Source organism: Squalius cephalus, assembly GCF_949319135.1.
Source record: "Squalius cephalus genome assembly, chromosome: 9".
NCBI lineage: Eukaryota > Metazoa > Chordata > Actinopteri > Cypriniformes > Leuciscidae > Squalius > Squalius cephalus.
This window is the reverse complement of record NC_137130.1, coordinates 14,141,171-14,155,493: the sequence shown is the minus strand read 5'-3', so window position 1 is coordinate 14,155,493 and position 14,323 is coordinate 14,141,171. Positions and strand designations below refer to the sequence as shown.

The 14,323-nt window shown below is 39.9% G+C and overlaps 1 protein-coding gene across 1 annotated transcript in view; it reads right to left on the bottom strand.

Moving 5' to 3' along the window:
* Positions 1-6,643: 6,643 nt before the first annotated feature.
* Positions 6,644-14,323, bottom strand: part of satb2 (SATB homeobox 2) — a gene marked incomplete at its 5' end in the record, with an annotated part of 44,183 nt that continues 36,503 nt past the window's right edge. Inside the window, 1 exon segment of the mRNA XM_079881164.1 lies at positions 6,644-10,524. Within this exon segment, the coding sequence (XP_079737290.1) occupies positions 9,904-10,524 (621 nt within the window). The 3' untranslated portion in view covers positions 6,644-9,903.

Genomic DNA, 14,323 nt, shown 5'->3' with positions numbered 1-14,323 from the left:
CCATCATCTGTAATGTAGACGAGGAGTGGGCAGCGCTGGTTAACTCTCAGATAGTGTGTGGCCGTCTAATGTGTGAGCTGGTGTGTTTGTTCAGGTTTTTGATGGATGAAATCATTACATTTCCTCTCATGTTTTTTTCATGTTACAGAGGAGATTAGTTATTCTGGGATTTAGAGAAATGTGGCGCATTATACATTTTTAATTGCAGCAGCTGTTTGGCCTCTTATATTGAATATTGTGCTTGACGGGGATACTGATTAAATCAGACAAATCAAAGCCACTGCAACCCTTGTTATTTTTTACCACAAATAGCTTCTTTTTTTTTCTTTTTGCCACACGTATCTGACCCCTCCCAATGCATCTCCTGCGCGGACTACATAAACCAACCAAATCTAAATATCCCACTTAGTGAACAAGGTATCCCACCAGGTCCTTGCTTTTGAGGCCAGATATAACTTTGCGAAACGCGGAATAAAAGTATTCCTGTGTTTGTCAGAAGCCATTTCTATTTTTGCTGTCAAGCTAATTAGGGGCACCAATCAAACGGAGACAGTTTTGATTTTCATGCTCGGTTGAGGTAATTGAATGTTTGTTCATGAGAGCTGATTGGGTTGTGCTCATGTGAATGTTGTTGTTTGGTGCATTAGTGTCGTCGTATGACACTCTGATACGGGCCAGTGACAGATGCCCTGCTTTTGCCCGATCTCCCTTGGGACATCATCATGACAGCTCACATTTCCTCCCATCCTCAATCTCTCACTCAAATGATGAGCAGGAACTCCACTGAGCTTCTCTGGCACTTATTCTAGTGTCAGAGATCTTTTCGTCAATCTTGATATTCGTGCTTAAAGGGATAGTTCACCCAAAAATGAAAATTCTGTCATAAACATTTTCCAAACCTGTACGACATTTAAAAAAAAAAAAACATGTGGAACACCAAAGAAGATAAAAAAAAAAAAAAAAAAAAAAAATTCATTTGACCCCCAAGGGGCAAATCACGCTCGCTACCCACCCCCCTAATCTCACTCCTGCACATTAATACACACACTGATAAACACGCTAATACCCAGAGTGTGCTTCCTCTCAAACTGTTTGGCTTTTCTCTGCTCCATGTATGTCTCTAAAACAGATTTGTTTTTGGTCACGTTTAAAAATGTACACAACATTATTCCGCATTGTTTTTTCAAATATAAGCTATATTAAATAACCCATTTGTTCAATTCCATGTTTAAATAGATGGTTCACCCAAAAAAATCTTATTATTTTTCACTAAAGCAACAAATACTAAAAGCCATACTGGTTTGGAACAACATGGGAGTGAGTAAATCAGTGTTATTTTATTTATTTTATATGCTATTATAGTATTTCATATTTTAAATTAGCTTTAATTTGTATATTTTCAATTATTATACATTATATATTTTCAATTATTATATATTTAATTTAAATTTTAGTATAAGTTTTAAACAATAATACATTTTTAGGTTTAGTAATTTTAATACTTTACCTGAAAATTTTCAGTTAGCTGCAAGACACTAAGTGGACATTTTTCATTTAATTATTATATTTTATTTTAGCATTATTTCAGTTAACAACTTTTAGTATTTGTTGCTTTAGTGAAAAATAATAAGATTTTTTTGGGTGAACCATCTATTTAAACATGGAATTGAACAAATGGGTTATTTAATATAGCTTATATTTGAAAAAACAATGCAGAATAATGTTGTGTACATTTTTAAACGTGACCAAAAACAAATCTGTTTTAGAGACATACATGGAGCAGAGAAAAGCCAAACAGTTTGAGAGGAAGCACACTCTGGGTATTAGCGTGTTTATCAGTGTGTGTATTAATGTGCAGGAGTGAGATTAGGGGGGTGGGTAGCGAGCGTGCCAACGGGAGACCACAGGTGTGTGTTTGCGCTTCACCCCGCTGAATTCTGGGTAATAACAGGCATTGGTGCACCTGCGTCCTGTGCCGCCCCCTCTCTCTCACCTCTAATGGCCCCTAATCACGCTGCCATCAGGCCCTAATACCCCAGCAGCAGTGCCCTGGCAGCTGCCCCCTCTCCCCTGGCAGAGAGCTGTCAATCTCAGTTCATCTGTTTTCTGTCCATCACCCTCCATTCTGTGTCTAATCGCTCAGTTCCCATCTAAAAGACACAACATCAAAACTCCATTAATCTCCTAGACTAGATGTGTATTTGATGTCATGCAATCCCGTAGTGTTGCAAACCATTGTTTTGCAGGATGTTTTTGTCACTTAATCAGGAAATACGAGTCCCTGGTACAATTTAAAAAGCATTAACGAGGGCTCATACAACAAACAGAATCAAAGTATTTGTCAAAAAGGCCACACACAGACCTGCTCACAGACACATTGATGTAAACACAAAGCAACACAGTGTAACCGCATACAGCCACGACCTCACAGCTCTCCGTCACATGGAGTGCGACATCTAAACCTTTCCCACAGAAACAATGATGCCTTTTATTGTGTCCGCTTAAATCCCTTGGCCACATGGGCCCCTTGAGTTTCCTCACACGCACTTTTCTGTGGTTTGATAATTACAAACAGACAGCACAGTTTTAGCAAGTTTGGATGGTGCTTTGGTGGGCCAATATTTATTCAGGGGTGCGTGCTTCGCTCATGCCCAAGTGATGCCCAGTTACCCAGAGGGCCTGACCTGATTATCATATCCACATGACAAACTGAAGAAGTTGCTATGATCCCTCCAAACAGTGTCCAAATGAGCATACTGTGAGCATACAAGTCAGAATGACATGCAAAGCGACCAACCACAGTTACATGATTTTAGATTATACTTCAGTGATAGGCTGCATCCGATAATAATCGTAAACTTCCTTACTATAAAGTAGGCGAAAAACAGTATGTGACTCATAAAAGAGTAGGCAAAAAGTGCCTTCCAACGAGAAGTGTGCATATGATGGACACTTTACTATCCCATGAGGCCACAGGAGAGGATTTATGAATGATTCCAGATTACATTCGTACTACACACTCATACTATATCGAACATACTTATTTTAGCTGTCGTGAAGCAATTAATTATTCAAAATAAGACAGTTTGACTACTCAAGAAAGTGTGCGATTTGCCCATAATTTAATTCATTTTTTCAAAAATCATTTTATTATTATATTAATATTATTAATGTGATTGAATTCACCCCTTGAATTCACACACCCCTGATGGTGTGAGCATGCACATATAGGCTTTTAGTGGTTTGAGGGCTTTTTTTTCCAGGCTTTTTTTTTTTTTTTTTTTACCTTTTTCCTATTTAAGATGGCCAGCATTCTTTCCACTGGGCGATGCAGTATTTGTGGACTTTTATGAATGATCTCAAAGAGCAGGCACTGGTATTTGTTTTTTTGGGTCACATTTTATATTAGGTGTCCTTAACTACTTCATACTTCATACAGTACTTATTGTGTTCATATTGTATTGCAAAACTGTAATTGCTGCTACTGAGGTGGGATGCGGGTAAGGTTTTTGTATGAGTGGGTTAAGGGGTAAGGGTACTCAACAGTGTAATTATAGATTTAATTACAGAAATGAATTTCAGGTGTAATTACATGTAGGTATTTTTGAAAATATAAATACAATGCAAAAACAACACAATAAGTGCATTGCATCAAATGTTAGTACATAGTTAAAGGAGACACTTAATATAAAGTGGGACCTTTTGTATGTATTTTCTGAAGACTTACAAGGCTGCCCTTATATTCACTTTGCCACAGGATAATATCCATACAGTTATGGAATAACTCTGTCCTATTGATATGCGATAAAGAGCATCACACAGATGGCCATTAAAATATTTACATCAGAGAGAAAGAAACAGAATGAAGGAGCAGAGAGAGAGATCCAGGTCGCAAAAGCTATCAGCTGAGACTAAAACTCATCAGCCAGAAAACAAACTGGGCCACACATCCCTCTCTGGGTGGTCTGGCTCCACTGCACTCATAGAATGAGCGCTGACTCTCTTCCAGCGGATGCAACTGCAAATCCTGCCAGGGACCACGGGTTTATTGCTACACCCCTCCAGCTCCTGACGCTCTCGCTGCGACCGAAAAATCCTCTGGCTAATGACATACAGGCCTGAACCTGGAGGGGGAGAAAGGGTTAAAGCAAGCCAATTGAGCGAATAATAAGTTCAATTTAGGAGATTGGAGGGCTGGTGTGGAATGAAAACCAGAGGACACCACTGCAAGCTGTTCTGGAGAGAAGGGAACCATGGGATGGAGGGAAGCCTGGCAGGTGGCCAGAGACAGGACGCTGAGCTTGGGGTTGGCTTTAGTTCTGCGGGGCTGCATGAGGTCAAGGGAGTGATGGGGCCTCACGTAATTAAACCAATTCTTACTATTGCACAAAATAATAAATAAGAAAAGTGGTCATATATGCTGAGGCAATTCAGTGGGGTTAACGCCAGTGGAAGTTTATCACTTGTATGCAAATGTGCATTTCATAACCCACAATAAGCCCAAGAGAGCACACAATGGAATGAATGCAAAGAAGCCTCCAGTAATCACGTTGTAAAATGCAATAAGGCGTGGAATTATTGATGCAGGAAACTTTTCCTCAGTGTAGTTCTTGTTTATTGTGTTGAAATGAAAGTCAGGTTTGTTTTCAGTTGGGACAAAATGGATATTTTGAATAATGTCTGATTCTAAGGAATTTACTTATGCAAGAATGATTTATAGAGACACTTCAGATAGACATTGAAGCAATATGCTAGAATATTTTTCATTACTCACTAGATTGCAGTATCAAGTGGTTTATTTATTCAAATTCTCCTAAATGGATAAGCACGAAACAGTACATTGTCATTTCCAGTAACATTTTTCCTATTATGGTTTGTTTGATTGCTTTAATGTACAAGCGAAACTGTATTTTGTTTCTTTCCACTCATTTGTCTCCACTTCTAATCCCTCTACTAAATACAACATAGCATTGTGCATTAGTCACTACTTTCTTTTAAGTTCTATGACTGTAATGTGGACTAAGGGTAAAGCAATTTGAGCCATAGACTTGTAGACCACCCAGTTCAGTCAAGAGTTTGCAGGTAGAACAAACCCACACGCAATAGTTCTATAATTCCTTGAATGCACTTTATTTAAACAACAGCATTTGAAAAACAAAATCAAAGAACAAAACATTGTCATACAAACAAAGAAGCCAAATGATGCACATAAGTTAATTATCACTTAGTGATAATGACAATGCATTCGATTGACAAGGAAAGTACCAATTCAGGAGTTGCAATCCTGATTCACATTGTAGGCGTTTATGAGTACAAAAACGATGAAAACAATGATGAAAATTATGAGATCGTCTAATTTTGTCATCTCCGAAGCAAAGAACTGGAGCATTGTGCTTAGTTCAGAGGCACTGTGAGATAAACGAAAGCATTAGCAAGACGAGCAAGAGCATCCTTCCTCAGAAATCCATGGGATATTGAAATTTTCTTCCTCTTTTGTATGTGATATTCTTGTGTACCTGTACATTTAATATCTAAGTCACACACTATAAACACAAGGAAAATCAATGTTAGGAACATTGTCCAAATCTAATTGTCTAAATAATGTGTGTAAATATTAGAAAGTGGCAATGGAGACCTTCAGCTTTTCCACCCAAATCGTGAAAGTCAACCTAATGTTATAGTGGCTTTGTAGATGAACAGATACCAAACTAATGACTAAAGCCTTTGTCTTAACCGCAACACTTCTCAGACATGCCACTCCAGGAGCCTGCTGCCTCTCAAGAAACGTCCCTCTCCACAAGACATGATCACCTCCACTTAACCTCGACACCACAGCATGAGAGACAACGATTACTTTCCCGCCTGGTGAACGAGAAAATGAGGGAACCGAGAGATGGTACAGAGAACTGAAAAGACAGAATGAAAATGAAAGACGTGGATAATTGGGCAGTGACCTTGACCTAGTACTCATCAGGGACTCTTGGAATCTTCTTTGTTTTCTCTTTGGCGTCACTCTCACCACTAACTCTGACAAAGATGAAGAGGAGGAGGTGATGACGTAGAAGAAGTGCGTGGTTGTTCGCTCCCGCTGAGTGGTAAGCCACCCCCATGGTAGGTTAAACACCAGTCTAGGACACACAGACACATGCGTGCACACGCTCTCAACATTTATGAGGGTAATTTGGGAGGTGTATATGGACAGACTCATCAGAAGTGCTTGTCTCCAGCTGATCTTGGCTCAGCAGGGTGGCGGGATTTGGAGAAGATGCTCGGAGTGTAACGAAAGAGGCGGTGCAGGCCTCCAAAAGTGACTGATGATTGACGGGCTTAAGTAAGATGTAGATCAAGCAGGCAATCACTACCTTGTTATTAAAGACCTTTTGCAAAACCTGCAGGTATCCAAGATCTCCCAGTGAATATTGTGTATCTTGTCTTTCAATGCAACATCCAGCATTCGTTCCATTTAAGGTTCAGAAGAAGACAAAGCATGTTGACCACTTAGAGGGGAAGATAATACTTAAATGTAACAAACTTTAAAAAGTTATATGGTGAAATAACCTACGAGACTGTAGACTGCTGTCAGTGAACAAGAAGAAAAGTTGCTGATTTAAGAATTTAAGATTTTTAGGGGGATTACGATGACAGACAGGGAGGTACGTACTGTAAGATTTATAACCACTTATGATTGACCATAAAGATCCGATTTGGGCAAATGCAGACCTGGGAAAACTCAGACAAACAGCAAGAGTGCAATCAAAACAAGGAGACAATGCAGATGGGTAAATTGGTTAGAAAATGGCTAGAAGAATTCAATCTCTCTAGAGAGGTGAGCAGCAGAGAACCACAACACACTCTTGGGCTGTCAATAGTTGCCAGGTAAGCACACCAGGCTCTTATGCCACTAACACTTTCATGTGAATTATTGTTACTCCCTGATCTTATCAGCTAGCTCAAGTCTTTAAGGCCTTACTTTGTTCTTCACTTGAATATAAGTGAAAAATGTAGCATGTGAAATCATAAAAAGGTACAAATGATCAGCGCACTGGATAACAACTTCTCAAGGTTATATACTTACAATACAACCCAACAGACATAACAGTGTGACGTTTATCCTTGTGATTGGGATGCCATTTTCTATAATTTCTGATAAAAATATGTTTATACCCATTTTTAACTAATGTTCTGCTGGAATGCATTACTCATAGGCATGTGCAGGTGTGGACACTGTGACTGTGTGAAAAGGGGCTTTCGCACCGGGTAGTTCCAGGAACTAGCAACCAGGGTGGTTCCCCGAGAGTTAAATGTTCCTATAGGGTCGTTGCATTCGCACTGCCAGTAGGAACTCTGAAGTGACGTAAACCGCACTTGTTGTTGTGACTTTTATTTTGATGGCGCGACGGACATTCATTTTGTAGGCGCTGAGAACGCCAGAGCCTGAGCACACAACACTCGCATTCTCCATCTTCATTACTTCACGATCTGTATAACATTCCTGTCGAATACGTTATTAGATAGAACTGTTATACAAAGAAAGTAAACAGTGTCTGAAAAAGTATTAGTGTTTGCCATGTGGTTGATGTCCAATGTCGCTAGCTGAGTCCCCTCAAAGTCGTATTGCATTTTCTCAGTGTAAAGGTAGAGTTAGTTTGTGGAGTAAATATACAGCCTATAATATGTGTGTGTACATGGATTTTTAAAATGGCAGGTGCTAGTGTTTTGCATGCGCTCGGCCAATCAACGTACAATTACTTCACTGGTAGTTCCTATTGTGCTGGGTTAGACCCTTCTCTGAAGTAGGAGCTAATTTAGTTCCCCCCCAAAAGGCATTCCTAGAACTAAAATCATTCCCAGTTCCTACGGTGTGAAAACGGCAAAAAGTGGGTACTTCCGCCATTAGTTTTAGGAACTATGAAAAGGTTCCTCCGGTGTGAAAGCCCCTAAAGAGTCAGGATGCTCAAAGTAATTGCAAGAACTACATCAGCATTTTGCACATTAAAGATTCTAAATAAAACATTTCCATTTGAAATAGACAAAACATGGACATAGACCACAATTATCACTTGTTTAAAACAAAAACAGTTTAAGGGTTAGCATATGGTTAACAACAATATTTTGTCTATTATCTGTGAAAGAGCAAGTAGCAGCTGATTTTTTAAAAACAAATCAGAACCCTGGATCCAAATGTTTTGCCATGGTGTCATGGACGATTTGCAACAGGTGGCCATGTTGCCTCAAGTTACACTGATCAAATTTTCAATCAGAATGCAGAGTTCATGCTTGCTGAGTTCTGATTGGCTCAAAAGAAGGATTGTCATCTTATGCACAAAAAGATCATAGAAATTCCAACGATTCCTCTTAATTCTATTGTTTTAATATTTAACGCCTCATCTGCCAAGTGCTGTTCTCTTTGGAAAAGTACATAATGCTGATAGAATTGACAGTATATATCACATGATTCACTCAGTAACTGCTTCTAATTCTTTCCTCTGTGTTTTGGCAGTGTTTCTTTCTTTCACAATGTCTATCATCACCAAAACATCTGCTGCAAGCCAAGAGCTGATATTAGACCATGAAAATAGAACTAAAAATAACAGCAAGAACAACCATAATAACAATAATAACAATAACAACAATAATAATTGAGGGTGAAGATAGCAATAAATAGTGCTGTGGAGATGGGCGTGGCTAAGTGTGGTCAAATCAGGACATTGTGGGCAACAGTCAGTAAAAGAGAGAGCAGTGGGAGGTGACGGAAGAGAGAAGGACTACCGCACTTTCTCACAAGCGCATTTGCTTGAAATGGTTCATTTTTCTCCACTAGGTCAGAAGCAGATGCTGTTAGACTACACCCTCAACATTGTCCTTCTGTCAATAGCAGTCAGTCCTTCTGCCTATTACGTTTTATTCTCTCTGTCTCTGAGAGAGCAAAACTCTAATGAAACCAATGGTTTAAACATATCTGTATAAAGCAAACCTTACAGATTAGTGATGTTGTGCGCAGTCTGTGTTGGGTGTGCATAGGTGGTGGGCGTAAAGGAGTGATTTCTTGAACTGTGTGGGACTGCTTGGAATGGTCGTTGTGGCTGGTTGTGGGAGGGATGGAGCGGTCTTCAAAAGCGCCATTGCGCTAACTGTAGACCTTTCAGCACACCACATGTTTATAGTAGGGTTCCTGGGCTGGGCTGATGTGTACACCCAAGAGCTCATCTGTACCTCCAACCCAACTGACTGCTTTAGCAGTCAAGCACGGCCCTCCGTTGGCGACCGACAATGCCCCATCATGGAGGGGAAGATGAGGACAGCCACAGCCGCCCACTAGACTCCCTGATCGGGAAGGAGTAAAGTTGTTGGTGTCCTATAGGAGATCCATGGCTCATCTAAAGCTCTGTCCCTGCCATTTTAACCCTGTAGAGGTGAAGAGGGGTCATGGATAGTGGTATCTTATAATAGATCCTCTGCTTTCGGATTAGAAATGAAATACTTGGTGAAAGACTGTCTTAGCATGCAAGTTCGAATGCTTGTGACAACATGGGGTTAAGGCAGCCATCTTGAAACCTGCCTTAATTTGACGATTTACATCTAGGAAATGAAAGCTTTCCAGCACGCCAAATACTTTCCTTGTAGTACACTGTAGGGATACTGTAGCTTCTCTACCATTACATCCCTGTAAGTAACTAGTGAGGTATGAGGCCAGGAGTAGCTCACAACTAATTTTTCTACATCAACACTAACATGCCTCCTTAATCAAAATGCAGATCTTGTTTGATTTGGTCCTAAGAGGACACTCTGTCTTTGTCAGTACATTTCTAATCTATCCGCAGCACTCTCCTCTCCTACAGAATAGTTGTAAGTGCTCACTCCTTGCCTCTCCCCACCTACAGTATAGTCTTTGTGGAGGCTGTTTTATCTCTGATATTCTGCCTGATCTCGGGGACTTGAGGATGAACCACATGGGGGCAGGGAGCTGGGTCTGGCTGACCCCAGAGGCTGGCCTTTGTCTTTATTCTCATCTTGGCCAGAAGAAACAGCTGGAGTTGAGACAGAGTTGGCCCCTCCGGCCGGCACACTCTCATGCCCACCGTAGATCTCCTCGTGCCCATCTTCACTGGACTCTGCATCCTCTGAACTGGAGAGCAGCTCCTCATCGCGGTATTCGGACACGTCTACACCGCCGCCCTCAGATCCAAGCTCCTTCAGTCGGCCATGATGCTTCACATGATAGCGCTGGTTCTGAAAAAACTTAACGATGGTGTGTTTGGGCAGATCCAATTGGGCTGAAAGGGTGTGAATCGCTTCCTGGTCAGGGTAGAGGCCCACATCTTGGATAAAGCTCTGTAAAATGCCTAGAGCCTCTAGAGAGATCTTGGTGCGGGAGCGAGGTTTCTTGGTAACGTTGCTAACCCCTCCACTGTTGCCTGAACCTGCATTAGTCTGAGGGTTCTCTTCGGCTCCAGAACTGGGAACCGGGTCCTCTCGGATTGGAGAGTGGTCCTTTAGCGGCTGCATGGGCTGTCTGTGAAGTGCCTAGTGAGAAAGATGAGAAGTTTTATTAGTAAACTTATAAGCAAGAGTCAGCAGTATGGAATAATTGAAAACTGCTTAAAAGTTCAAAGTGTCCTTTCAATGAATGTCTCTTGGAGTTAATGTCCTCTCTGCACTTAAGTATGTGATCAACTCTGGTAAAAATCAAACCAGACTGCCCCAGGCTATGATTGTTTAACTTTTTATATTGTACACATAATTCCACAAGATTTAATATTTTGACATTGCATCGTGTTTTGAGGGCATCAAGGCAACTAACAGCATCTGAGCTGACACATCAACCGCATTTAATTCAACAGAGGAAGAAGCTAAACAAATACTCGCCAAAACCAAAATAAATTGCATCAAAAGAATCTGTTATGAAGAAATGAGCTTTAAAACAACATTACATTTGATGTATAGTGACAAGTTGGTTTTCATGTCATTTTGACAGGGATACATCCCGTCCCTGTTAGCATAGACAAGTGACTGCTAAATTTAACAGAAAAAGTAATGCAAACACCAAAACACAGACAGCCAGAAATGACACTTTTGACTTTGACATGAGATGTAAAATTGTTAGCATATGCTATATGATATTGTCTTGTACAAACACAGGGTAACTATTAGCATTTTCCAACAAGTTAGCAGGCTAACAGAGCTACACTATTGTTTTTACAGAGGTTCTGAGGCCCTCCATATGTTTCATATGTCAATGAATCTGCCATTTTCTTCTTGTGTGGGTGGCAAAATACATAGGTATAGGGAGAGGCACGGAAGGGGGATTGGGGGAATAGAGTGCAAAACAGTGGTAAAATAGGATTAGGAGTAAATAGTATATATTTAGTACAGGAAAGAAAGAGGTAGGCTATCTGTGAGCTCTGATACAAGGGAAGGTGCAGTGTGTCACAGCTGAGCTATCAAATACTGTGGCGCTGTCCTGCTGAGTTTATGACCAGGGTGGGGTGCCCAGTGCCTCCACACTGGAATGCTAAGCTATAAATCTGCGGTGCATTAAAATTAAAGGACCTACATAAAGATAATAGTCATGCGCCTCTCTCTCTGTCTCTCTCCTGCTCTCTCTCTATTCCCTAAATAATAACAGGGTATTTTTTAAATAATATTGAGGGCAGGCCAGACCATGAAATTGCTCCGATTTCACTTGTGGGGGCTGTTTTGGGCTGGCGCTTTACAGGAAGTGTGTAGGTTTGTTCTTTTTTTCTTCTCTATTTCTCCATAATGTATTACTTTCCATGTCTCAGAGAAACAAACAGAGGCCACAAGAAAGGATGAGAAAAAGAAATTTGAAGAAGTTTAAAGATGGTGAATAATTATATTGACCACAAGGCATAACAGCACAAAATACTCGTTAGCTTAGCTAAAGAGACCACACACACACACACACACACACACACACACACATTGACAAACCCATTCATCCTGTATATGTTTGCTTGTTGTGTATATTATTTTATGAAATTCTGGGAACGAGTTAGTTAAGTTTCAAAGACACATGTACAGTACAATCCAAAATGCACAACACACACATTTAATAGCAACTTACATAGCATTGTTTTGGCATCCTAAGAGATATTTTCAAATTCAGAGATGGAGCGTGAGTCCTCTAAAATCCCATTCATATTAAATCATCTAAGAGGCCTGTTCCTGTGCTCTAATGGTGGACGCTAAAGAAGAGTTTTTCTGCCAGGCCAGATGAGTAATTCCATTTTTAAAATCCTGCTTTAGCTATAAAGCCAACCTCCGATTACCCCCATCATCCAATTCATTCACCTACTCAGTTCTTCTCAACCACAGGAGTCACATTTGGACACAAGGCCATTTTATTTTCCTGAACTCTTTTTTTCTTTCAATGTTCCATTTTCCCCCTGAACTCTCTTTTCAGTGTTCATCTCCATCGCTTCCTACTTTTCTAATTCCATGGACTCTGAATTCATTGCATTAAGAAAAGTTTTTTTTTTTCTTTAAACACAAATCAAGGCAAATTATGGTGAAGTATGAAAGAATTATAGAACATTAAAAATTCAGTTGATTCTTAATGAGGACTGGCCCTCGTGGGGGCGGAGGCAGGATTAAGTGGGGCTGTGTTGCCACTGGAGATGCCATTAACAGGCAGATAAATATGTAATGATGAGAAAGACACTTTCCTGTTGGTTTGCTTGTGCATGACTTCACCTTCTCCAATTATCATGTGCATCATAATTTTTCTTTGCTACATTGCAATACCTCAGGAATGGGCGAGTGATGTATGTGTGTGTGTCTTGATATATTTTAAGAATAAGTAGAGTTCAGGCAATCCACAAAAATAAAAGAAACAGGCAAACTAAGTACAACATGATGATTAAACCTTATTTATCAACACAGCACACATTAATCACTCATCCTAGTATAAAAGCATGTTACTGCCTCAGAGTACAAAAAAACTTCAATTTTATCTCAAAATTTCTATTATTTTCTTTGTAAATGCAACATCTCACAAAGTGACTTTATATCTCGTAATTGTGACTAGTACTTATTTCAAACTTAATCTTCCTATTACCTTTTTTTACTTTTTCACACTGAGGAAGAAACAGGCTTCCATACCCTATTAAATTAAATCAATACTATATTATATTAAATAAGATAATTGATTAAACACTAGCTGCAGGAATAAACTTGTTCACTGAGCTCTGAATAAGTGAATATCTTAATATCTTTATTAGAGGGTCAGTGTTGTCCGTGAAAATGTTTGCCATGCTAAGTGTGTGTATAAGCAAGCAAGTATGTGCATCCAACCCCAGCACTCAATTGGGGTCCCAATCCACATGGCAGGGTCTAGGGGGCACTCCAGTGCACATCGCAGCATCCAATTTAGCAAAAACAAAGGAGAAATTATTCATAAGAAATGTCCTGCCAAATGAGCAAAGAGAGGCACTTAAGACCACGCACACACACTGCAGAAACAGCGTGAAGACGATGTGGGACCGGGTCGGCCATCTAGATTGTGTTAGTGTGACTGAGTTTGTCCCTAAGGTGAGATAAGCTGCACCCAGGGGCTCACACGGACCCATCCTGGAATGGTTGAAACCTTTAAGCTACACGGGGGGACAAAAAGAAGAAAAATTTGCCATGATTCATTTTTTAAAAATGGGATGCAACCCGCATCCCCTTGGGTGCTAGAGAGTCCGCAAAAAAGGTCAGACTTTTTTTGATTTGATAAAAATCAAAGACAAAAAATACAAAATGAATGACAACATTCTTTATAAATCTGATTTGGAACATTATTTATGTTCATTATTTATGCTCTATAAAAGGTCTAAATGTATTCTAAAAGGGTAGAGAAAACATACACTGTTCATTTTATACAAAGCAAATAATAATAGTAGTAATTAGCTTTTGCTTAACGACAATAAAAAATTCTGCAATGCTCTTCTTTTCAAGGATATCCATATACACACCAAGCATTGTCTTATGAGACAACACAAATTACCTGATTTATTTGGTCTGGTCATGTGGTCATGTGAATGTAACAGGATTTCATGGTTTAAACCAGAGGAGGACTTATGTTTGATTATCTTATAAGGTTAAAATAAATACATTAGTGTAGTCTGTTGGTCACACTGAGGTGGTTCCTGTTAAATAAACTGTATACATGTATGTGTTGCATGTGTATTCATTCATTAACATGCTCATGCATAAGCAGCTGGGACACATGTGTGGTGGCAGGCAGGCTGGAGCCGAGGGGGCTGCTGGGGATCTAAAGAGGGTCCCTCATTACTACATCAACAAAAAAAAAAAAAAAACC